The sequence below is a fragment of the Eubalaena glacialis genome, chromosome 11 (genome assembly GCF_028564815.1).
Source record: "Eubalaena glacialis isolate mEubGla1 chromosome 11, mEubGla1.1.hap2.+ XY, whole genome shotgun sequence".
NCBI classification, from domain to species: domain Eukaryota; kingdom Metazoa; phylum Chordata; class Mammalia; order Artiodactyla; family Balaenidae; genus Eubalaena; species Eubalaena glacialis.
Window position 1 is genome coordinate 65,557,565 of NC_083726.1, and position 25,374 is coordinate 65,582,938.

Genomic DNA, 25,374 nt, shown 5'->3' on the forward strand with positions numbered 1-25,374 from the left:
CAAAGCATGCTGAAACTGCCTAAGACAGAAAAAGTAGGGAATTCCCTGGCAGTCCAGTGGTTAGGACTCTGTGCCCCCCCATTGCAAGGGGCACAGGTTTGATCCCTGATCCCTGGTCAGGGAACTAAGATCCCACAAGCCTTGTGGCCAAAAAAAAAAAAAAAAACTATAAAAAAAAGAAAAATTCAAAATCATCAGGTTGGTTTTGTTTTGTTTTGTTTTGTTTTAGATAGAGAATTTTAATTAAATTGGCATAGTTAAGACCAAAAAGATAAAGTGGACATTGTCATTGTATCTTCAGCCCTTGCTTTAACAGGCAAATGAACACAGCTTGAAACACAGGTGACTCTTGCTGTTCTATGAGACAGTGAAGGGAGCTTCTCAATATTTAAATATATTAATATAATCAGTTATAGAAATCTAAATATAAAACCAATCTCCTATAGGGTTTGAGAAGGCATTCACCATATCCCTGAAAAGTTTAACATTCCTTATTCAAGTTTAATCATCTCTTTAGAAAGGGAAAACAGTGATAGTACTTGTTGAACCGGAATTACTATCAAAATTCAAAAAGCTGACCATATTCATTTAGCCACAAGCCAATGTTATTTAAATCAGGACAGAAATATTACATCAGCCATTCATAATCTGAATTCTAGTGTATGAGATCAATTTAAATATGGTACACATAAAAAGTCATGAGACATTTGTTTCATAATAAATAAGGCAGTGGCCAACGATTACGCATTAGTAGCTTTTTTGAGGTAAGCTATCAAGTCTGCCCTTTCTCCCTTCTTCTTAATGCCAGCGAAGATCATTTTTGTTCCAGGGATGTACTTCTTGGGATTCTCCAAACACTCCATCAGCGTCTCCTCTCCCCCGGTGATGCCTTTGTTCTTGTTGGCATCAGTGTAAGAGACTCCGACAGGGTGACCTGTCTTTCGCCCAAACAGACCATGGAGATTTGGCCCAGTCTTGTGCTTGCCTCCCTTTTCCACAGTATGGCACTGGGCACACTTCTGAACAAAAATCTTCTTGCCCTTCTCAACATCACCCATTTTTAAATCGTTCTTTCTCCGTACACGACTAAGAGGTTCCCTCTCGCAAGCCGAACGTCCCTCTCTCTAAGCCCAAGGACACGCCGGTCCGCGCCTATGTATGGGTGTTGGTGCCCATCAGGTTGTTTTAACTGTACAGAGAAACAGACCTTCTCAACTGAGCTCTATATTACCTATGTACATCTCCACCTGGATATCCCACAGGAAACTCAAATGGAACATGTCCCTAGTAAAAGAACTGCTTAACTCAAAACAGTTTCTTAAAAAACAAGGGGTGGTAGGTTTTGTACATTTACATATAAAGGATTAAGTATGTGTGAGGGGGAAAAAAAAGAATATCCATAATCCAGCTAAATCTACCAAAAATCAATAAAATTATCCAGATTTCCCATGTTAAAAAAAAATTAACATGTCAAAATTAAATTCATCCACTCCCAAACCTGCCCTTCTTCTTAGAGTGCCTACTCTAGGTGGTCTCCCAAATAAGAAACTCAGGAAGTGATGCTAGATTCTTCCCCTTCTTTCCCTACCTTAATCCAGTCATTATCTTAATCTAACATACAGTATTTCTAAATTTCCTTGAATTTGTCTTCTCTATTCCAGCTACCTTATATCAGGGCTTGATCTCTTTCCTATATTACAGCAATAGCTTTATAATGTTCCAACTATCCTCCACATAATTGCTGAAGGGATCCTTCTAGATTGAATGTAAGCCTGCACATGTCACTCTCCTGCTTAAAATTCCCCAAGGAGTCTAAAATTTAAGCTTCTCAGCATTGCAAATAAAATTCTTTATTAAATGACCCTACTCTGGCCTCCATCCTTATTTAAAACTACTTTTTTCACTCATTCATTCATTCATTCAATTCGTCAGTCACCAAATGTTTATTGAGCACCTATAATATCCCAGATTCTATAGGCACTGGGAAATACTCTAGTGAACAAAATAAAATGTCCTACCCTCTCGAAGTTTACAGTCTAATGGAGGAAATTACTCAGTGAATATATTCATCCATTTAACAATATTTTTTGTGTATCTACCTGTATAAGCACTCTTGTCAGTGCTGGAAATACAGTGATGAGCAAGACAAAGTCCTTACCCTCAGACAGTTTATATCTGAGAGAAACTGTGATAAATGCCATTAAAATAAAGCTATGAGATACACAAGGACAGGAAAACCTGAACCAATCTGAGGGGTCAGGAAAGACTTCTGAAATCAAGAGTGATATCTGAGATAAGAACCAAAGATGAAGAGGCAATGGCAAGGAAAAGAGTTGTGGTGGTGAAGAGCATTCCAGGCAGAGGGAACAGCCTTTGTACAAGGCCCTGACATGAGTGGGAGACCAGGGCATTAGGGAAAATAAAAAGCCAGAGTAACCAAAGAGTAGGAATGGTGCCCAAGGAAGGTGACAACACAGGCACTAAAATTTAAATCAAATAAATGATCACTGTGTTGGGAATGGATTATTAGGGGTATAAGAGTGGAATCTGGGGGGCCCATTTAAAAGGCTATTACAGGGGACTTCACTGGCAGCCCAGTGGTTAAGACACTGCGCTTTCAATGCAGGGGGCGCAGGTTCGATCCCTGGTCGGGGAACAAGATCCCACATGTTGCGCAGCGCAGCCAAAAAAAACAAGGCTATTACAGTAGTCCAGGGCTGAAGCCAAATGATACACAGGAATATCTAAACCAGACAGATGCCTTAATGCCTACGAACTGCAAAGGAATCTAGGCCATAGTCCCTGTGCCAAGCCCACAAGTTGAACTGGGTATAAATTCAAGAAACACAAGGACTACTCCATCCATGAAAAAGGAAATAGAAACACTCAGCTCACTGAGAGAACAGCAAGCACTGCACCTGCGCCTAGAGATGGAAAAGGTTACCTGGAAGAAAATGGGTCCCAGGCCTGCATCATTCACAGATGTGAAGTATAAATTCACACTACACGTATGGTACAAGGACCTCAATCTGACACTTCATCATAAATAAGGTTCAGAACTAAAGAATGAAATAGGACCACAACAGAAGCAAATGAAAAACTGTACAGTAGAGTTGCTTCCACAATCTGAGACACACAGGACTTAAGTTCAGTTTTTTTGGTTTTTGTGTTATTTTTGTTTTTTGGCTGCTCCATGTGGCCTGTGGGATCCTAGTTCCCCAACCAGGGATCAAACCTGGGCCCCCAGCAGTGAAAGCATGGAGCCCCAACCACTGGATCACCAGGGAATTCCCAAGTTCAGTGTTTAAAGAAAAAACAAAAAAAAAAAAGAAAAAGAAAAAACAAACACAGAGAAACAAACCTCCCACAAGGAAATCAGCTGATGCAGCCATCAGAGACTGCACCCCAAGAATAAGAAATAATATAACAACGTGAAAAAGACATTTTAAAAGGTTTAAAAATAAGATAGGGTTCCCCCTAAGATCAGGAACAAGACAAGGATATCTATTCTTACTACTTCTCTTTACTACTGTACTAGAGGTTCCAACCAGCACAATCAGGCAAGAAAAAGAATTAAAAGGCATCCAGACTGAAAAGAAAGAAGTAAAACTGTCTTTACTCATAGATGACATAATTATTTGTATGAAAAAGTCTCACGAAATCTACAAAAAAACCATACTAGATTAAGTGAATTTAGGAAGGTTGCAGAACACAAAATCAGTACACAAAAATCAACTGTATTTCTATAAACTAGCAATAAACAATCAGAAACTGAAACTAAAAACACAACAGTACAGGAAATTCCCTGGCGGTCCAGTGATTAGGACTCCACGCTTCCACTGCTGTGGGCCTGGGTTTGATCCCTGGTTGGGGAACTAAGATCCCACAAGCTTCGTGGTGCAGCCAAAAAAAAAAAAAAAAAAAAACCCCAAAAACAAAACACAATAGTATAAAAAAAATACCCGTAAGAATAAATCTGTCATTGCAGCACTATTTACAATAGCCAAGACATGGAAGCAACCATGTCCATTGACAGAGGAGTGGATAAAGAAGATATGGTACATATATACAATGGAATATTACTCAGCCATAAAAAAGAACGAAATAATGCCATTTGCAGCAACATGGATGAACCTAAAGATTGTCATACTGAGTGAAGTAAGTTAGACAAAGACAAATATCATATGATATTGCTTATACTTAGAATCTAAAAAAATGCTACAAATGAACTTATTTACAAAACAGAAATAGAGTCACAGATGTAGAAAACTTATGGTTACCAGGGAGGAAAGGGGAGGAGGATAAATTGGGAGATGGGGATTGACATATACACACTACTATATATAAAATAGATAACTAATAAGGACCTACTTTATAGCACAGGGAACTATACTCAATCCTCTGCAATGACCTATATGAGAAAGAATCTAAAAAAGAGTGGATATATGTATATATATAACTGATTCACTTTGCTGTACACCTGACACAACACTGTAAATCAACTATACTCTAACAAAAATTTTTTTAAAAGACTCAACAATTAAAAAAAAAGAATAAATCTGACAAAAGATGTGAAAGATCTGTACAGTGAAAACTACACAGCATTGTGGAGAGAAATTAAAGACCTAAATAAATGGATATATATACACACATATATTTGTTATTGGGCTGGAAGACCCGATATTGTTAGAATGTCAATTCTCTCCAGGTTGATTTAATAGAGCTAAAGCAATTTCAACCAAGATCCCAGCAGACATTTTTGTAGAAACTGACAAACTAGTTCTAAAATCTATATGAAGATGCAGAGGTCCTAGAATGGCCAAAACAACTTTGAAAAAGAAGTTGGAGGGTGAACACTACCTGATTTCAAGATGTATTATAAAGCTATAGTAATCAAAGACCATGTGGTACTTGCACAAAGATCAGTGGAACAGAATAGAGGGTCCAGAAACATTCCCACACATATACAGACAATTGATTTTTGACAAAGATAAAAGGCAACTCAGTCTTCCAACAAACGGTACTGAAAAATTGGATATCCATATGCAAAAAGTGAACTTTCATCCATAGTTTGGTATTATATAAAAAAATTAATTCAAAATGGATTGCAGATCTAAATGTAAAACCTAAAACTACTAAGTTTTCTAGAAGAAATCAGAAGTGAAAAACTTTTTAACCTTGGGTTGGACAAAGATTTCTTAGACATGACACCAAAAGCACAAAACTTTTGTTCTTTGAAAAGACATTGTTAAGAGAAAAGATAATGCACAGAGTGATAGAAAATGTTTGCAAATCATATATCTAATGAAGGACTTGTATCCAGAATAAAGAACTCTCAAAACAACAATTAGCAAATGAACAACTCAATTTTTTAAATGGGTATATGATTTTAAAACACTTCACCAAAGACGCACATGAAAAGCTGTTCAGCTTCCTTAGTCATTAGGGAAATGCATATTCAAACAATCAGGTACCACTATGCAACTATTAGAAGGACTAAAGTTTTTAAAAATTAAAAAGACTGACCGCATCAAGTACTGGCAAAAATGTGAAGCAACTGGAACTCTCATAGACTGATAGGGGTGTAAAAATGACAAAACCACTTTGGAAAGTACTTTGACAATTTCTTTAAAAATTAAAGGAGTTAAAGTATTCGACCCAGCCATTCTACTCCTAGGTATTTATCCAAGAGAAAATAAATGTCCATACAAAGACATGCACACAAATGTTCACCAGCAGTTTTTATTTGTAGTGGTTAAAAACTGCTAACAATCCAGAAGTCCATCAGCTGGTTACTGAATGCATTAAAAAAAAATTGTAATAGATACACACTATCCACAAACATGCGTTAACCTCAAAATAATTAAGCTGAGTGAAAGAAGCCAGACCCCCATACACAAAAAATTAGTATATGCAGTATGATTCCATTTATATAAAACAGAAAATGCAAACCAATCTAGTGACAGAAAGCAGATTAATGATTGCCTGGGGGAGGGGAGAGGGAAGTAGAGGAGAAAGGGCATGACAAAGGAAACAAGGAAACTTTTGGGGGATAATGGACAGTTTCACAGGTATATGTCAAAACTTATCAAACTGTCCACTTTAAACACATGTAGTTTATTCTATGTCAATTACACATCAATGAAGTTGTTTTATTAAAAAAAACAAGGCAGGAAGAGCCACAGATTAGGAGAACAATTGCAATGCATACTGACAAAGGATTAGTATTCAAATATATTACTAATACCTACAACTCACTTTAAAACAAAACTGGGACTTCCCTGGTGGTCCAGTGGTAAAGAATCCACCTTCCAATGCAGGGGACGCGGGTTCGATCCTTGGCCAGGGAACTAAAATCCCACATGCTGCAGGGCAACTAAGCCCGCACGTCACAACTACTGATCTCGAGCGCCTCCACTACAGAGCCCACACGCCCTGGAGCCCTCGCACCACAACTAGAGAGAGAAAACCCACGTGCCACAACTAGAGATCGAAGCCCGAGCACCGCAATGAAGAGACAGCACGCCATAACGAAAGAACCCGCATGCCTCAACGAAGACCCCATGTGCCACAACTAAGACCTGATGCAGACAAAAAGTAAGGAAAATAAATAAGTAAAATAAATAGATATTTAAAAAAACAAACAAACAACTCAATAGAAAAATAAGCCATAGTAATGAACAAATAACTTACAACAGAGAAAAATTAAATGACAAGAAACAAATTAAACTATGCTCAGGGCTTCCCTGGTGGCGCAGTGGTTGAGAATCTGCCTGCCAATGCAGGGGACACGAGTTCGAGCCCTGGTCTGGGAAGATCCCACATGCCGCGGAGCAGCTAGGCCCGTGAGCCACAATTACTGAGCCTGCGCGTCTGGAGCCTGTGCTCCGCAACAAGAGAGGCCGCGATAATGAGAGGCCCGCGCACCGCGATGAAGAGTGGCCCCCACTTGCCGCAACTAGAGGAAGCCCTCGCACAGAAACGAAGACCCAACACAGCCATAAAATAAATAAATAAAGAATCCTGGTCAAAAAAGGTGATGATTTACCTTCTAAAAAAAAAAAAAAAAAAAAAAAATGCTCAAACTCACTAACAATGGAGAGAATGCAAATTAAAACATAAAATAGGGAAAGTGGCGGGGGGTGGTGGTGGTGTGATGAATTGGGAGATTGCGATTGACATGTATACACTAATATGTATAAAATGGATAACTAATAAGAACCTGCTGTATAAAAAAATAAAATTCAAAAATTCAAAATAAATAGAATAGTCCCCTCATCCATTAAAAAAAAAACAAACCCCATAAAATAGTACAACACACATAACATCAGCAAAAGTTGTAAAGATCCAGGGCTTCCATGGTGGCGCAGTGGTTAAGAATCCGCCTGCCAATGCAGGGGACACGGGTTCGAGCCCTGGTCCGGGAAGATCCCACATGCCGCGGAGCAACTAAGCCCGTGCGCCACAACTACTGAGCCTCGCTCTAGCCCCCGTGAGCCACAACTACTGAGCCCGCGTGCCACAACTACTGAAGCCCAAGTGCCTAGAGTCCGTGCCCCGCAACAAGAGAAGCCACCACAATGAGAAGCCCGCGCACCGCAACGAAGTGTAGCTCCCGCTCGCTGCAACTAGAGAAAGCCCGCTTGCAGCAACAAAGACCCAACGCAGCCAAAAATAAAATAAATAAATTTACCAAAAAAAAAAAAGACTGGAGTGAAGGAATGGGATTTAAAGCATTCTAAGGTTCCTGTATTGTTCAGGAAGGCAGAGATACTAATTTTAGAGTTCAATATGTATGCATGTTAAAAATGTAAGGGTTAACTCCTAAAAAGAAAAATACATAAACATAAAATGTTCAACTTGAAAATCAGTAAAAGAAAAAAAGAATATATATATATGAGAGCAAATAAACAGCATGGTTTAAAAAAAATAAGGTATAGGGGCTTCCCTGGTGGCGCAGTAGTTAAGAATCTGCCTGCCAATGCAGGGCACACAGGTTCGAGCCCTGGTCTGGGAAGATCCCACATGCCACGGAGCAACTAGGCCCGTGAGCCACAACTACTGAGCCTGCACGTCTGGAGCCTGTGCTCCGCAACAATAGAGGCCGCGATAGTGAGAGGCCCACGCACTGCGATGAAGAGTGGCCCCCCGCCTGCCGCAACTAGAGAAAGCCCTAGCGCAGAAACGAAGACCCAACACAGCCATAAATAAATTTATAAAAAAAAAAGGTATAAACTAAAATGGCAGAAATAAATCTAAAAGTATCAGGAATCACATTAAATATGAAAAGACTAAACTTATCAAAAGACAGACTATCAGACTGATTTTTTTTATTGTATGATTTAAAAAAATTTTTTATTGGAGTAGAGTTGATTTACAATGTTGTCACACTGATTTTTTTTTAACCCAACTATTCACAGATTACCAAGATACATTTAAAGCAAAGTGAGCCAGAAAGGTAGAAAATTTAAAGGAAAATTAAAAGACATGCTATACAAATAGTAATCAAAAGAAATATTAGTATTATTCATTAATTAATATTAATATTAGACAATAAGACTTAAAGCAAAAATCATTAATATGCAGTCATCAAGAGAGAGCCAACAGCATTCATCAAAAGAGTACCCATTACTCCTGCAGTGAAACAGTCCTCCCCACCATGGATAGATATTTAAGAGGGTCCAAGTACTTGAAAGAAAAATGACCTTCCTGAGATCCTGCCATTTGCAACAACATGGATGAACCTGGAGGACATTATGCTAAGTGAAATAAGCCAGACACAGAAAGAAAAAAACTGCAGGATCTCACTATATCTGGAATCTTTTTCAAAAAGTCAAATACTTAAGAGAAGCAGAGAGTAGAATGGTGGTTATGAGGGGCAGGGAGGTGCGGGAAACGGGGAGATGGTGAAAGGGTACAAAGCTGTAATTATGTAGGATGAATAAGTCTAGAGATCTAACGTACAGCATAGTGATGACAGTTAGTAATACTGTATCAGACACTGGACATTTGTTAAGAGAGTAGATTTCAGGTACTCCCATCACACAAAAAAATGTTAGCTATGTGATAAAATATGTTAATTAGCTTGACTATAGTAATCACTTCGCTGTGATATACCGTGTATATCAAAATATCATGTTGTACATCTTAAATACACACAATTTTTATTTTAAAAACTAATTAAAATTTTAAAAGAACGCCCTTCCCCAGGATCCAGGACTCCTCGCCCTTCCCTCCCTCCTAACACTCACACCCTCACCTCCAGTATCTATCTGCTTGCTATCTACCAGGCCTAATCTTTTCATGTTCTTTATCTTTATATTGTCCATCAAAAGAAGCCCCAGACTTCCAGACCTCTCATCTCCCATGTTCTAATCCCCACACAGTTAGTCCTACACACTCCCTGCTCTGTCCCCATATGTCACACACCTCTCTCCAAATTTTGAAACCCTTCCACTTGTGCCCAACATTTCCAACTTCTACTCTGGACCCTTCAACTTCTTATTCTAATTGAAACCTGATTCTCCTCTGAGGCCATACTTCCCTTGCAGCCCTCAAGCAGTGAAAGTTATTTTTCCCATACCCCTCATACCACTGGACCTGGGGGTGGGGAATGCCCTCCTTGCTCCTCACTGATGCTTCCAAATTAGTCTCCTTCTGTCTTCCCTAAAAAACTTCTACTTTGAATATCATGTGAAAACTCTATTACCCATTACCAGGCTGTGATGGTTAATTTTATGTGTCGACTTGACTGGATCACAGGGTGCCCAGATATTTGGCTAAACATCATATCCGGATATATCTGAGGGGGTGTTTTCAAATGAGACTAACATTTCAATCAGCAGACTGAGTAAAGCAGGTGATCATCCAATCCACTGAGGTACCAAATAAAAGAAAAAGAAAAAGGCAGAGGAAGGGAGAATTCATTCTCTCTCTCTCTCTCTCTCTCTCTCTCTCTCTCTGTCTGACTGCTTGAGCTGAGCTGTCGGTCTTCCGCTTTTGGACTTGGACTTAAACCATCAGTGTTCCTGGGTCCCAGGCCTTCAGACTCAGACCGGAATTTACACTGCTGGCTTTCCTAAGTCTCCAGCTTACAGCCCCCAGATTCTCAGCCCCCATAATTGCATGAGCCTATTCTTATAACAAACCTTATTCCAGATAGATATAGATACAGATGTATCTTACTGATTCTTTTTTTTAAAATAAATTTATTTATCTATTTATTTATTTTTGGCTGTGTCAGGTCTTCGTTGCTGCGCGCGGGGCTTCTCATTGCAGTGGCTTCTCTCGTTGCAGAGCACAGGCTCTAGGCACACGGGCTTCAGTAGTTGTGGCACACAGGCTCAGTAGTTGTGGCTCATGGGCTCTAGAGCACAGGCTCAGTAGTTGTCGCGCATGGGCTGAGCTGCCCCATGACATGTGGGATCTTCCAGACCAGGGTTCGAACCTGTGTCCCCTGCACTGGCAGGCGGATTCTTTTTTTTTTTTTAACATCATTATTGGAGTATAATTACTTTACAATGTTGTGTTAGTTTCTGCTGTATAACAAAGTGAATCAGCTATATGTATATATATATATCCACTCCCTCTTGCGTCTCCCTCCCACCCTCCCTATCCCACCCCTCTAGGTGGTCACAAAGCCCCGAGCTGATCTCCCTGTGCTATGCAGCTGCTTCCCACTATCTATTTTACATTTAGTAGTGTACATATGTCCATGCCACTCTCTCACTTCGTCCCAGCTATCCCTTCCCCCTCCCCGTGTCCTCAAGTCCATTCTCTACATCTGCATCTTTATTCCTGTCCTGGCAGGTGGATTCTTAACCACTGCGCCACCAGGGAAGTCCCCCTATGGATTCTTTTTCTCTGGAAAACCCTACACTGTGACTCTCGACAACACTGTTCTGTCCTAACTCTCAGTGACTTCAATTTCACATAGATAATCTTTCTAACACTCATCTCCTTGAATTCCTATCTCACTTCTCTGAATTCCTTGCTTCCAATGATCTTGTCCTTCACCTACACAGCCTACAATGATGCCTCCATAACCATGCTCCGTCTCTCACCTACTCAGATTCCAACATCTTTTGATCCCACCACAACATTCAATTAATTGATTATACCAACTTTTCACCATCTCTTGGCAACTTCATGTCCTCCCTTCCCTCCTGACCTGGTTTAAATTCCACAGTGTATTATCACAATCACTCTCTTACACATATTCTCCATTGCCTTGACCCTCTCATGTTTTGTTCTACAATCTGAGTAAAACCTTTCTCTGGTTAAATTCACTCCAAACATACACCCCTGCAGCTGAATGTGGCTGGAGGAAAAAACATGTTGACTAATCTCACTTTAAATTCATGTCCACAAACCTCGAGGGACCCTTAATGCCACCTGGCAATCATACAGTATTTCCCTGCTGCAGCCACTCTTATACTCACCCGATCAAGTTCACACCTTCTCCACTCTCCACAAACCGCCATCACCGCCTCCCCACCCTCACTCTCAGCTGAGCACTTTGATTCCTTACTCACTGAGAATATTAAAACAGAAGAAAACTTTCACCAACTCCTACTGCCAAAGCAATCCACCTACTTGATGGCGGGTTTGAGATACATTTTGAAGATGAAATCAACAAGAATTGGAGATGGATCTGATGTGAGGTATGGGGAAGAGAAAGGGATCAAAGATGACTTTCAAGTCTTTGCTCAAATATTATTTTCTCAACAAGGCTTTCCCTTACCACCTTTCAGTCTCTGTCTTTCTCTCTCTCTCTCTCTCTCTCTCTCTCACACACACACACACACACACACACACACAGAGTCACACAGTCACATGTTCACACATTGTCTCTGTCTCCTTTCCTGTTTTAGTTTTGAGTTTTTTTTTTTTTTTTCAATACCAGTTATCACCAACTGAAATACTAAACATTTTACTCCTTTGCTTAATATCTGCCTTCCCCTACTAGAGTATAACTGCGTGCAGGCAAGGATTTTTATGCTTAGTTCACTCCTGCAGATCAGAAAAATAGTAGGCACTCAGTAATATTGATACTTTGTTCAAGAAATGAACTGTTTCTGGCATGAGCAAATGGTTGGATGGTGGTGCCATTTACATAGAAAAAGAATACCTTAATGGGGGAAGAATCACAGTCTCTATACAAAGGACTTTATAATCTAGTGAGAGAAAGACACTGAAACATACATTTACAACATATTAGGATTCTATGATTTGTTAAATCTATGATAAAAGCAAAATTGAAGAACTAATATTCTATGATCCAATTTTTATCAAAACTGTATGCTTTTATATATACATACACACTTGCACATACACACAACACATACATATATGTTTCTGCAACTATACAGAAGAAGTTCTGGAAGAAAGGTACCAAACTGTTAGCCTGTGGGGCAAGAACAGTACTATGCTATGTATGGGGAATGAGATTGAAGAGAGGGTGGGGAGACTTTCACTTTTCACCTTATACATGTTTTACAATAAGCATATTGCTCTTATAATTTAAAAATGAGAAACGGAAAAATTTCCTTCCTAAATTCCTAAAGGGAAAAAAACATATTTAACAGAAGATTAACACCCAGACTATAAAAAACTTCTATAAAACAAACAAAAAAACCAATTTAAAAATGGGCAAAGTACATAAAAAGATATTTTACAAAGAAATATAGTCAATAAACATACACAACACACTCAACCTCATGTTTAATCAAGAAAAACAAAACACTTTTAATTCACCAGATAATAGCAAATGTTTTAAGTGTGTAAGTTCGTTACCTACAACTACTGGTAGGACTGCAAATTGGTACTTTTTTTTTTTTTTTTTTTTTTTTTAATGGCTGTGTTGGGTCTTCGTTTCTGTGCGAGGGCTTTCTCTAGTTGTGGCAAGCGGGGGCCACTCTTCATCGCAGTGCGCGGGCCTCTCACTATCACGGCCTCTCTTGTTGTGGAGCACAGGCTCCAGACGCGCAGGCTCAGTGATTGTGGCTCACGGGGCCAGTTGCGCCGCAGCATGTGGGATCTTCCCAGACCAGGGCTCGAACCCGTGTCCTCTGCATTGGCAGGCAGATTCTCAACCACTGCGCCACCAGGGAAGCCCCAGTACTTTTTTTTTTAAAGTAATTTAGTGAGCAACAAAGTAAACAGTGTTATAATCCAAAGAATAATAAATATCCATGAGTCCATAATGTGTAAATAAATTATTAAATAAATAAATGGGGGACAAAGTACAAGTCCCTTTACAAAAAAATTCTAACTAATAAGTGTAGAAGTAATGAGAGAAATAGAAAATAACAATTAGGATACCACAGTAATAACTGCTGCAGGCAAGATCTGATGAATGCTAAAATTAACAGGTGAACTTTTAAGAGAAACAGTGTATTTGCATAGCCTCAAAATATCGCCCTAAAATATTTACTGTGGAGGTTTAAACCTGTGTCCAAATTCTCTGAGACTTCTCCCTCCAGAAGGTAGAACTTTTTTTTTCTTTTAATAAATTTATTTATTTATTTATATTTTATTTTTGTCTGCGTTGGGTTTTCGTTGCGGCGAGCGGGGGCCACTCTTCGTTGCGATGCGGGGGCTTCTCATTGCGGTGCCTTCTCTTGTTGCGGAGCACGGGCTCTAGAGCGCAGGCTCAGTAGTTCTGGCACACGGGCTTAGATGCTCCGCGGCATGTGGGACCTTCCCAGACCAGGGCTCGAACCCGTGTTCCCTACGTTGGCAGGTGGATTCTTAACCACTGCACCACCAGGGAGGTCCCGGAAGGTGGAACTTAATTTCTCTCCCCATGAGTGTGGGCTGGACTTGGTGACTCACCTTTAACAAACAGAGTATGGAAATAGAAAAGCAGAAATTTTACAGTGAAGAAACCCGGCAGACGAATTGGGAGATTAGGATTGACATATATACGCTAACATGTGTAAAATAGATAGCTAGTGGGAACCTGCTGTATAGCACAGGGAGCTCAGTTTGCTGCTCTGTGATGACCTAGATGGGTGGGATTGGGGGTGGAGGGTATGAGAGGGAGGTCCAAAAAAAAAAAGAAACCTGGCAGACACCACCTTAATCAAGTAATCAAGGTGAACACTGCCAGTATTGACATGTTGATATCATCTACCCCCTGATACAATGCAATGAGAAGGGCACAACACTTCTGTGGTATTCTTCCCCCAAAATCTATAACCTCTGTCTGATCACAAGAAAACATAAGAAAAACCTATACCTGACCAGTACTCTTCAAAAGTGTCAAGATGGTGAAAAAGATAAGGAAAAACTGAGAAACTGTCAAAGACTGGAGGACACTAGAGAAATGATGGCTAACTGCATCCTGGACTGGACTCTAGAACTTTTTAGGACATAAATAGAAAAACTGGGGAAATCCAAATGAAATCTATAGTTTAATACTATTGTACCAATGTTAATTTCTCAGTTTTCACACATATACTATGGTTATGGAAGATGTTAACAGTAGGGGAAGCCAGGGAAAGGATATATGGGAACTCTCTGTACTATCTTTACTCTTCTGTAAATCTAAAATTATTTCAAAATAAAAAGGTTTTGAAAAAAGCAATTTGGCAAGATTCACCAAAATTTTTAGAATAATATACCCTTTTACACAGCAATTCACTTCTAGCAACCTAGAGAAACACTCATATACTTCCAACAAGAAGCCTATAATGTGGCTTCCCTGGTGGCACAGTGGTTAAGAATCCAGCTACCAATGCAGGGGACACAGGTTTGATCCCTGGTCCGGGAAGATCCCACATGCTGCGGGGCAACTAAGCCCATGCGCCACAACACTAAGCCTGTGCTCTAGAGCCCGTGAGCCACAACTACTGAGCCTGCGCGCCACAACTACTGAAGCCCACATGCCTAGAGCCCATGCTCCGCAACAAGAGAAACCACCACAATGAGAAGCCTGCGTACCACAATGAAGAGCAGCCCCCGCTCGCCACAACTAGAGAAAGCCCACACGCAGCAACAAAGACCCAACACAGCCATAAATAAATAAATAAATAATTTTTTTTAAAAAAGGCAATGGTCATAACTCAACAAAAAGACAATCTAATTTAAAAATGGGCAAAGGACTTAAATAGACATTTCTCCAAAGATACACAAATGACCACTAAGTGCATGAAAGATGCTCAACATCACTAGTCACTAGTAAGGAAATGCAAATCAAATTCACAATACCACTTCACACCTACAAAGATGGCTACAATCCAAAAGAAAAAAGGAAAATAACAAGTGTTGGCAAAGATGTGGAGAAATTGGAACCCTCGTACACTGCTGATGGGAATGTAAAATGGTACAGCCACTGTGGAAAACAGTATGGCAGTTCCTCAAAAAGTACAGAAATACTACACGATCCAGCAATTCTATTCTCAGGTATAGAACCAAAAGAATTGAAAACAGGTATTTAAACAAAAACTGGTACATGAATGTTCAAAGAAGCATTATCCACAACAGCCAAAAGGTAAAAATGAAAGAACTGCCCATCAACAGAAAAATGGATAAACAAAATATGATATATTCATACAGTGGGATAGTATTCAGCTATTAAAAGGAATGAAGGACTGATACATGCTACAACATGGATGAACCTCAAAAACATTATGCTAAGTGAAAGAAGCCAGACACAAAAGGTCACATATTACATGATTCCTTTTACTTGAAATATCCAGAAGAGGTAAATTCGCAGCGATTGGTGGTTAACAGAGATAGGGGTTGGGGAGAATGAGGAGAGACTGCTTAATGGGTATTCGGTCTCCTTTGGGGTTGATGTAACAGTTCTGGAACTATAGAGTGATGATTGTACAACACTGTGAATTTACTAAATACCACTGAACTGTATACTTTAAAAGAGTTAATTTTATGTTATGTGAATTTCACCTCAAAAAAAAAAAATCCAATAGTCATGACAATTCTGTGGTACTACTACACCAATTGTGCAGGTTCAGAAACACAGGCTCAGAGAAATTAAATGACTTGACCAAATCCACAGAGGGAGTAGGCAGAGAAGCAGAGATTCAGAGCCAGATTTGTGCTCTTTTACCTTAATGTTGATAGCACGTAGGACCTTCACAGGTCCTCTCCCCAACAATTAAAATTTTATGCCGATCTATCTATAATCCAACTTGTTAGCAACTCCTACCTGATACTACTACAACTTTTGTGCTCTTAATGAACATGCTGTACAGCTTCCTTACTTTAATTATAAATTAGAAGAAAATATTACAACATGGAAATATTATAAATATACTATCGGTATTGGCCTGATCATAACTAACACCACTCAGTAGATCCACATTTCAGACATCAAAAAGTTCAGCTGCCAAAGTTTAATAATATACTTGGGGCTATTTCGCAATGGAAATGATTAGCCAGTAGAGTGTGAAAGAATCAGCTTTACTGCCCAATCAAAACTGTAATCATGTCAAAATCAAATTTAATTCTACTGAATCTTACTTAAATGTTAAGATTGCAGGTAACACGGGACTTCCCTGGTGGCGCAGTGGTTAAGAATCTGCCTGCCAATTCAGGGGACGCAGGTTCGATCCCTGGTCCGGAAAGATCCCACATGCCACTGAGCAACTAAGACCGTGCGCCACAACTACTGAGCCTGCGCTCGAGAGCCCGCGAGCCACAACTACTGAAGCCCACGTGCCACAACTACTGAAGCCCGCGCACCTAGAGACCGTGCTCCACAACGAAGAGTAGCCCCCGCTCGCCGCAACTAGAGAAAGCCCGCGTGCAGCAACGAAGACCCAATGCAGCCATAAATAAATAAATATATATATAATTAAAAAAAAAAAAAAGATTTCAGGTAACAGGATGAAGGTGCCAAACATCCCTCCTTTTTCAGGAGCTTCTTCTATTTCAACAGGTTAGATGCCCAAACACAAATTTAGTAATCATTGTTGTTGTGTTGTTTCCTGTACTCCCAAATTAAAATAACATCACATAACAATACCGTGTAGTCTAACTTATTGGATCATCATAACATTATGGGCTGGCAGACAAATGACAAATGTCAAATAACTTTTTTTTTTAAATAAATTTATTTATTTTATTTATCTTTGGCTGCACTGGGTCTTCGTTGCTGCACACGGGCTTTCTCTAGTTGGAGCGAGCAGGGGCTACTCTTTGTTGCGGTGTGCGGGCTTCTCAATGCAGTGGCTTCTCTTGCTGCAGAGCATGGGCTCTAGGCGAACAGGCTTCAGTAGTTGTGGCACGTGGGCTCAGTAGTTGTGGCTCACAGGCTCTAGAGTGCAGGCTCAGTAGTTGTGGCGCATGGGCTTAGTTGCTCCACGGCATGTGGGATCTTTCCGGACCAGGGATCGAACCTGTGTCCCTTGAATTGGCAGGCGGATTCTTAACCACTGCACCACCAGGCAAGCCCTCAAATAACTTTTAAAAGACCTCCAGGGAATTCCGTGGTGGTCCAGTGGTTAGGACTCAGCACTTTCACTGCTGGGGCTCGAGTTCAATCCCTGATCCGGGAACTAAGATCCCGCAAGCCTTACAGCACAGCCAAAAAAAAAAAGACCTCCATAAAATACAACGTTTGAATCGTGACAGAGGTGAAAAAGATTACCCAACTAAGCTTTGTTTAAAGTACTGTCAACTTAACAAGGAATTAGATAACCATCTCAAGAAACCTAGTGTGGGGCTTCCCTGGTGGCGCAGTGGTTGAGAATCTGCCAGCCAATGCAGGGGACACGGGTTCGAGCCCTGGTCTGGGAAGATCCCACATACCGCGGAGCAACTAGGCCCGTGAGCCACAATTACTGAGCCTGCGCGTCTGGAGCCTGTGATCCGCAACAAAGAGAGGCCGTGATAGTGAGAGGCCCGCGCACCGCGATGAAGAGTGGCCCCCGCTTGCCGCAACTGGAGAAAGCCCTCGCACAGAAACTAAGACCCAACGCAGTCATAAATAAATAAATAAATAAATAAAATTAAAAAAAAAAAAAACCTAGTGTGTACTGACTAGTAAGATGTAACAAAACATCAAGTTTGCATCTGAGTTAAATGGCTGCCTTAGTCTGTGGTGGTTCTGTACCACCTACTATTCAGGTCCTACAACACCTTAATTTCCTGTCATTCCATCATAGTTATAAACGAGTTTCACTGTTCTCATCAAATGTGAGGGAGCTTCTAATGATGAGATCCTTGTCCTGAGCGCTTGTGCAGCATATGCAGGTAGGCTATGACAGCAATTTACTATAAAGATGTAAGAGGATAACCAATCAAAGTGAGCAGAAGAGTCACTTCCACCACACACTACTGTACATTCTGAATCCATGTAACAGTAGAAGATAGCCAGGAAGAGCCAGCAGTGGACTGACCACACTGACATGTTGTAATCAGAGACTAAGCAGATAATTTAAAGAAAAGTATTGCTCTACTACTGATGGTAGCCTTAAAACAGCAGCAGATCATTTACTACTGGACAGATCACATGTACTCAAGAGAGGAATGACTGTAGGTTTTACAAACAGGTCTTTGCAGTTCTACAGGTCAACAGGAAGTAACATCACTGGCAGCATCTTCAGGTACGAAAGATATCTTCACTTATCTAACATGACCCATCTATAATCATATAATGGCTTCATCACAAACCTACTTCTGTCCCAACACCCTTTAGCCAACTCTAAAAATGAACACAGACACACACACACACACACATACACACTCCACAACTAGTAATCATGTCATCTTGTTAATTAAGTAATATAAAAATCCTTACCAACAACCCAAGGTTGTCATTTAAGGTTTGAACTAGTAAGAATCCCTGTGTAACCCTAACTACAAATTAGTCATAGGACAATGACTGCAGAAGCTGCCTTTAAGCTGATGGTTATGTTCTCAGACCCTACGGAATGTTTTAAGGGTCTGGGGCCGCTGCTGCAGAATCTGTGTAGAAGATGGATGTATATTTCAGGAACTCACCACAACCAGCTGCTATGGTGGATTTGAACATAGAGTAAATGCTGGCTTCTGGCCAATCCTTAATATCAGCAACCTAAAGTGTATATAAACTTTAAATCTTCTGGAAATATTTCAGAACCAACAGACCACCTCCAAGGTAAGTGTGAGCTCACTAAGACTCCTATGAGGCTCCCAGAAAATGGCATGTGAGCCTGAAGTCCCTTTGTAACCCAGTAACTCAAGAAGCAAGATGCAGGCGTAATTAACCTCCTGCGACAATTAGAAAAAATGAAATTGGAGGTTAGACCCATCCTAAGAGACAGTTCACTGTCAGCCTGCAGATATTTCAATCTATTATATCTGGTACTATGTGACAACTCTCTCTCTCTCAAATATATACAGGGAGGGAGAAAAAATGGACTCAAACAGTACTTCCTGTAATACAGCTACCTTCTTGAAATATTTAAAGTAATAGTAGGCACTCAAACTTTTTTCAATGAATAAAGAAGGGATATAGAAGGTAAGCAATAACCAACAGCTCATACATGTAAAACATTTTAAAATGAAAAAAGCACCCTAAATTTCAATCAAAGGCAGCAAAGTGAACTGAAGATGCTCTACACTATTGACACATTTTTCAAATATACATACAAATGACATTCTTAAAATGATCATCCACATTTATAGGTATGACTGGAAAGATCTGTATATAACAAATGGTTCCTTCCACATTGGATACATTTCATACTTTAGAACAGAAACTCCCACTTTCTTCATCAACTGAACCGTCTACACGATTTTCAAAAGTACTTTTATTGCTAAGTTGAAATGTATTTTCATGTGCTTGCCAGATGTCTTGACACATAAATATAATTAGACAGAAGCTAAGAGAGAGCCATGAACACTGGATAAATCATTTCCTTTTGAATCATTTCCAGTGCAAGTGTCCTGCAAACTGTACAGAAAAAGTCAGTAGAGGAAACAGCAGCCCTCGAACATAAGGTCAAGTACTACCTTCAGGTGAACACACAATAAAATCACCGTTTAAAAGTCACCAAACTTCCACAAAAAATTAAACATAGGATTACCATATGAACAGATATCAAACAGATATTTGTACACCAATGTTCACAGCAGCATTATTCACAATAGCCAAAAGGTGGAAACAACCTGTGTCCATTTACAGATGAATGGATAAACAAAATGTGGTATATGCTTACAATGGAATATTACTCAGTCCTAAAAAGGAATGAAATTCTGACACAGGCTAAAACACTGATGAACCTTGAAGACACTGCGCTAAGTGAAATAAGCCAGAGACAAATGGACAAATACTATATGATTCCACTTATGTGAGGTACCTAGAATAATAGTATTCCTAGAGATGGAAAGTGGAATAGTGGTTGCCAGGGGCTGGGGGAAAAGAGGAATGGGAAGTTATTGTTTAATAGGAGTTTCAGTTTGGGAATATAAAAATGTTTTGGAGTTGGACGGTGGTGATGGTTACACAGCAATATGAATGTACTTAATGCCACTGAAGTGTAGACTTAAAAAATGGTTTAAATGGTAAATTTTATGTTATGTATATGTTACCACAATTTTTTTTTAAGTAACCAAGCAAGAATGGTGGTCAAACCTTTGTGGCAAAAACATATCACGAAAAGTGGTAAGAGTCTGCAACAAGCATGCTTCACTGTCATCCTCCAGAGCCTAGATGACTTGCCTGAATGTCAAGACCTCAGAATAGGAGGGATGGACATGCCATTTTCATGTTGCTACAGATATATATATCAATATCATATATTGGTATATATAAATGGGAAGATATATTAGAAGGTGAATTATATTCTGTAGGCGGTCGTTTGCTAAATAATGAATGGGCTCCCCTTCCCAACAATTAAATCAGAAAAATATAAGCTTTACCTTCCAGTCTCCAATGTAAGCAGCAAGACTGAAATAATCAGTTTTACTTCTAACAAAGAAGCACAATGGATCCTAAAGAGTGACTTTAAGTTCCCAGTTTTAATATGGTGGCTCTACAATGGAAACTGCAAGCAGCAATAATAATAATAATAAAAATACAAACTTCTTTCACCACCATTATGAAGTTACTTAACCTTTCTAAGCCTCATCTGAAATACGAGAAAAATGTTTACAACTACCTTATAAGGATTGTTTGAAGATCTAATAAAGTAATATATATAAAACACAGTGAGTTCAGTCCCTAGAATACCTAAATGCTCAACAACAACAAAATTCCCTCCCCTCCTGCAATTCACTAGTATCTGTAGCTTTTGCTGCTCCTGGATCAGCCTCCACAGGCTATGCTGATGTTTTGGCCATTACGCTCTGGCTCCTCCCTCAGGCCCCAGCTGTTTCTCTCGGTTCTAGCTGTTTTACTCCTGGTTTCTAAGAGGATTCTGTCTATATTTAGAGATAATGGCAGTACCAACTGTGGACTCAACAGGTGCTAGGAGGGCACTTGAGCACTCAGCAGTTTTCGACTGTTTTCCAGAGTTAATTGGTTTTGGCTCCACAACTGGCTGTCTTGACTTCTACAAGGAAGAGTGCCACGTATGCACAGTACTTCAGCAGTACACCAGACTGAACAGAAAATTAAGTGTGCTCACAGGACAAACCCTTAACAAGAAGATGTTTTTGCCTACTATCTGGGCCCCCGAAGATTTGTTAAATCACAGGGGCAATAAACCTTCCATAAACTCTACAGATGTAGCCCATCAACCCAATCTTTGTCTAAATCACTATATCAGACCCAGGTTTCAACCAATTCATGCTTGTACTTCAACCAAGATCAGGAGGAGAAAGCAGGTAGAACAACAGGAAAGATTTAAAGAAGGCATCAAACAGAGCTGGGTCTGAATTCAGCTTTATTTACTACTAGTTTTGTGACCTTAGTAAGTTATTTAATCTCTTAATTTATAAAATAGGAAATGATTGTGAGGATTAAATTAAATGAGATAATACACACAAAACAATCTTAGCACCTTGCCTAGCCTACCGTAAGAGGTCAATAAAGAGCCTCATTATCACTAATGAGGAAACTGCACTCACTTCTTGCTTTGTTCAGTTTTTATAACATAGAAGAAAAGTGATGTTTAGATCATTATTTTTGGACTTTTATAAAATAGTATAATGCCACTATCCGAGACCTAGCTGAGAAATGTAAACCGAAAAATTCGCAGAAATCTTAGATGAGTCAGCAAAACTTTAATGCTCCCCAAAATAAAAAGCTTAATGTGGACTATTTATGAACACATAATGGTAACTACAACTTCAAAATCTGCAATCTTGTATCTAGTACCATTCAAAATTTGGTCTGGAAATCCAAGTATCAAGGAAATGCAAAGATCATAACCCCAAATATACTTTCCCACAATATTTTCAAATCACCTTAATTCAAACTGGAAGGTACAAGGCAGCCTGATAATTTGAAATCAGCATCAAGAATTTCTTGAGGCAGAACCCAAACTCTCTCCCACAAGCACAAAACCAGTAGCAGATGGTACATGATCATTTCTCAGTGAGAAACTGTAATTCTAACAAAGTACAGATAACTTAGATTTTATCAAGGCTGTTCATCACCTTTTGGTCTAAATGAAAACAAACTCTTGGTTCTCCTCCAAACACTCTAACCTCTGCATTATCAATGACCAAACACGCTAAACTCTGCATTATCAATGACCGAACTCAAAGCAAGATGCCTATTTTTAGTGACTTGTCCTCTCCTGCTTCATTAACCGCAGGTAAATTACATAGAGAGGGAAAATAAATATTACAAGCATGCTTTATCAATGAAATGAACTATAAATGATAACCAATTATTAAAAGAGCGGCTTGTAGTCTTTGGCAGAGGGACATGCCAGAGAAAGATCCACCTTCTAAAAGAACCCAGTCATCCTGGATGAATTAGGAGAAAAATGCCACTCCAGTCCACCTAACTTACACTCTCTAACTGGATTTATCCTTCTGCTTTAATTCAAGCCCAAACCACATCTATTTTATGTCTCTGCCCCACTTTGCTTTATTTTCCGTTCCGTTTCCCGCCCCCCCATTCCAAGAATGCCCCCCTAGCTCTTATTTTTAAATCCCACTTTGCCCCCAAATCCTAAGTACGTCGGACACCCACGCAGATGACCTTACGCATCCCCGTTGAATTCCCAGTTCATTGTACTTCTCATACCAAATGATCCATTCTTTCATTCCTTTCGATCTCTCGTTGGTTCTTAAAATCCAGTACCCCACACACACTCACATCAGAGTCCCCCCTCGCTCCATTGTTTCCCTGGCCTATGCCTCCGGAAACCCCCCAACTCGGACCCGTGTGCTTCGGCCCGCCCCACTGACCACAGAAACCTTTCACCATCTGGGCACTCCAGGTCCCAAAGGGTTCACGTCCCCCTCCTCTCGGTACCCCAACCCCCACCAACTGCCCCCTCCCCCTGTGCCTTCCCTCAAGCCCGCTCTCTGCACCTCTGTGCCCCGCTTCATCCCCCACCAACCCCTCCACCTAGCACCCTCAGCCTCACCTACCCCAGGACCCCGCAGTCGCCGCGTCCCCCAGTTCCGGCTCTGCGTCCGGGACGCTCCCGGGTCTGAGAAGAGGAAAGGAGCTCCTCCGCCGCCTCCTCCTCCTCTTCTAGAGCCGCCGCCGGAGCCGCCGCGCTCCTCCCCCAGCTCTCCCGGAGCCGGACGCCGCCCCGCCCCAACCGCCCCTTTCCTCTCTTCCCTCCTCTGCCGGGCGGCGGGCTGGGAATCGCAGCCACGGCTGAGGCCCGGAGGGCCAGCCGATCCACACCGACCTAGCCGGGGCTCGAGCTCTGCGCCCCGCCCCGCAGCCCACTCGGGCGCGTGCGCGCCAGCCAGCCAGCGCACAGGGCGCGTGCTCGCGCCGGCGCGAACCCGGCGCGCCGAGCTGGAGGCCGTTGCAGCCGACGGGCGCGCGAGCGAGGCCCGGGCGCGAGGCGGCCCGCGAGCCGGGGACCTGCGCGCGGAGAGGCGCGGGGCCGGAGGCCGCCTCCAATCCGTCGGGTTGCCGCTCCTATCGTGACCGGGTCCCTCGCACCTCGCACCGCCCGCCAGATCGCGCGCCCGAGTTCAGGGAGCTCAGGCGTCGCCGGGGATTGGGAAGAACGACAAAGGGAAGGGGTTGGAAGAGTGGGTCGGGAACCAACTCGACGGAAGTGGGGACGGGTGGGACACGAGCTCGCGCCCGCGTGCAGAATGGCCAGTGCCCAGAAAGAGCTGGGCGGCGTGGGGTGGGGGGACAGCGCGCGCTGGGAGTGGAGGGCCCGAGCTGGAACTGCCGGAAAGAGCCGAAACTCCCCCGGAGGTTGCCGAAGGCGGCCGCCTCGAGGGGAACCTTGCCGAGGGGCTTTTCTCACTAGGTCCCGGTCGGGATTCTGTCTCCCAGGCTAGTGTCCATTTCGGCACTACGACTCCGCCCCGACGACCTAACACCATTTTCCACTTTGCCTTCTTCCCGACCCAAGTTTTACTCCAAAAGGCCATTTCAGAGCCACCAGCTGCGGGAAACGCCCGGACATCCGGACTTCGCGGCCGCTCAGCCTCCTGGGAATCCATAGAGGCAGATGCGGAGTGGTGGCGGGAGGATGCGCCTCCCAAGCCCGGCACAAGATAAATTCGGGAGTAACTTGAGGGTTCTCAGCCTAGTCCGCCAGACACACTGCCCAAGTCCGTTTCTGCGTCGGTTTTCTGGCCTACTAAGTTGTCTGCATCCCCCTACGCGGCTGTGGTCACATTGCCCGAATCTGTTAAATACTCTTCTGTCTTCGTGGTTAGATTCCCAAGCACCCCGGGGCCAGAACCATCTCTAATATTTGCGCGCCTTTCCAGCAGTGTCCTCCATATATGAAGCACTCACCCCACTACCAACTGGTCAGCGATCTGTTGGGAGTGGCTAGAGGCTGGGCATTTAGACAATCAGCAGTGAAAAGGTTAATCAGAATCTGTCCCCATGTTCTTATCTTTTGAGGCCAAAGCATAAGGGGCTCTGGACAGGCACCAACAACAAGCCAGAGAGTATATATGAGTGTGTACAGACACCACAGTCACAATGTAGTTTTGGTTTCCACAGGTTTGCTGTTGGAGTTGCAGTACTAGTAGATCTCTACGAAGTCATCTGGTCCTTTGGTTTTTAAACTCGCATGGAGTGGAAAGGTCAAAAATCCTCTGGAGCCCACTGGCCCCTGGTTAATAATGCCTAACCTAATACAACCATATATCATTTACAGATCTAAAGAAACAGAAGACTAGCTCATCCAACTAGTTAGGGCACTACACCATGTGTTGCTTACTATTGAATCTTCTTTCAAAGATTCAAATAGAAGCAAACCATCCAAATACCTGCTCTCTCTTCATTTACTAAATTGACCACCCAGTGAG

The 25,374-nt window shown here is 41.5% G+C and overlaps 2 protein-coding genes across 2 annotated transcripts in view; both read right to left on the bottom strand.

Moving 5' to 3' along the window:
* Positions 1–23,802, bottom strand: part of SPATS2 (spermatogenesis associated serine rich 2) — a 138,642-nt gene extending 114,840 nt beyond the window's left edge. Inside the window, exon 1 of the mRNA XM_061204474.1 lies at positions 23,503–23,802. The gene's annotated coding sequence lies outside the window, so the exon portion shown is untranslated. The remainder of the gene's footprint in view (positions 1–23,502) is intronic.
* On the bottom strand, positions 741–1,058 carry LOC133100953 (cytochrome c-like). Its single transcript, XM_061205483.1, has one exon. The coding sequence runs from the start codon at positions 1,056–1,058 to the stop codon at positions 741–743; it is 318 nt and encodes a 105-aa protein (XP_061061466.1).
* Positions 23,803–25,374: the final 1,572 nt, after the last annotated feature.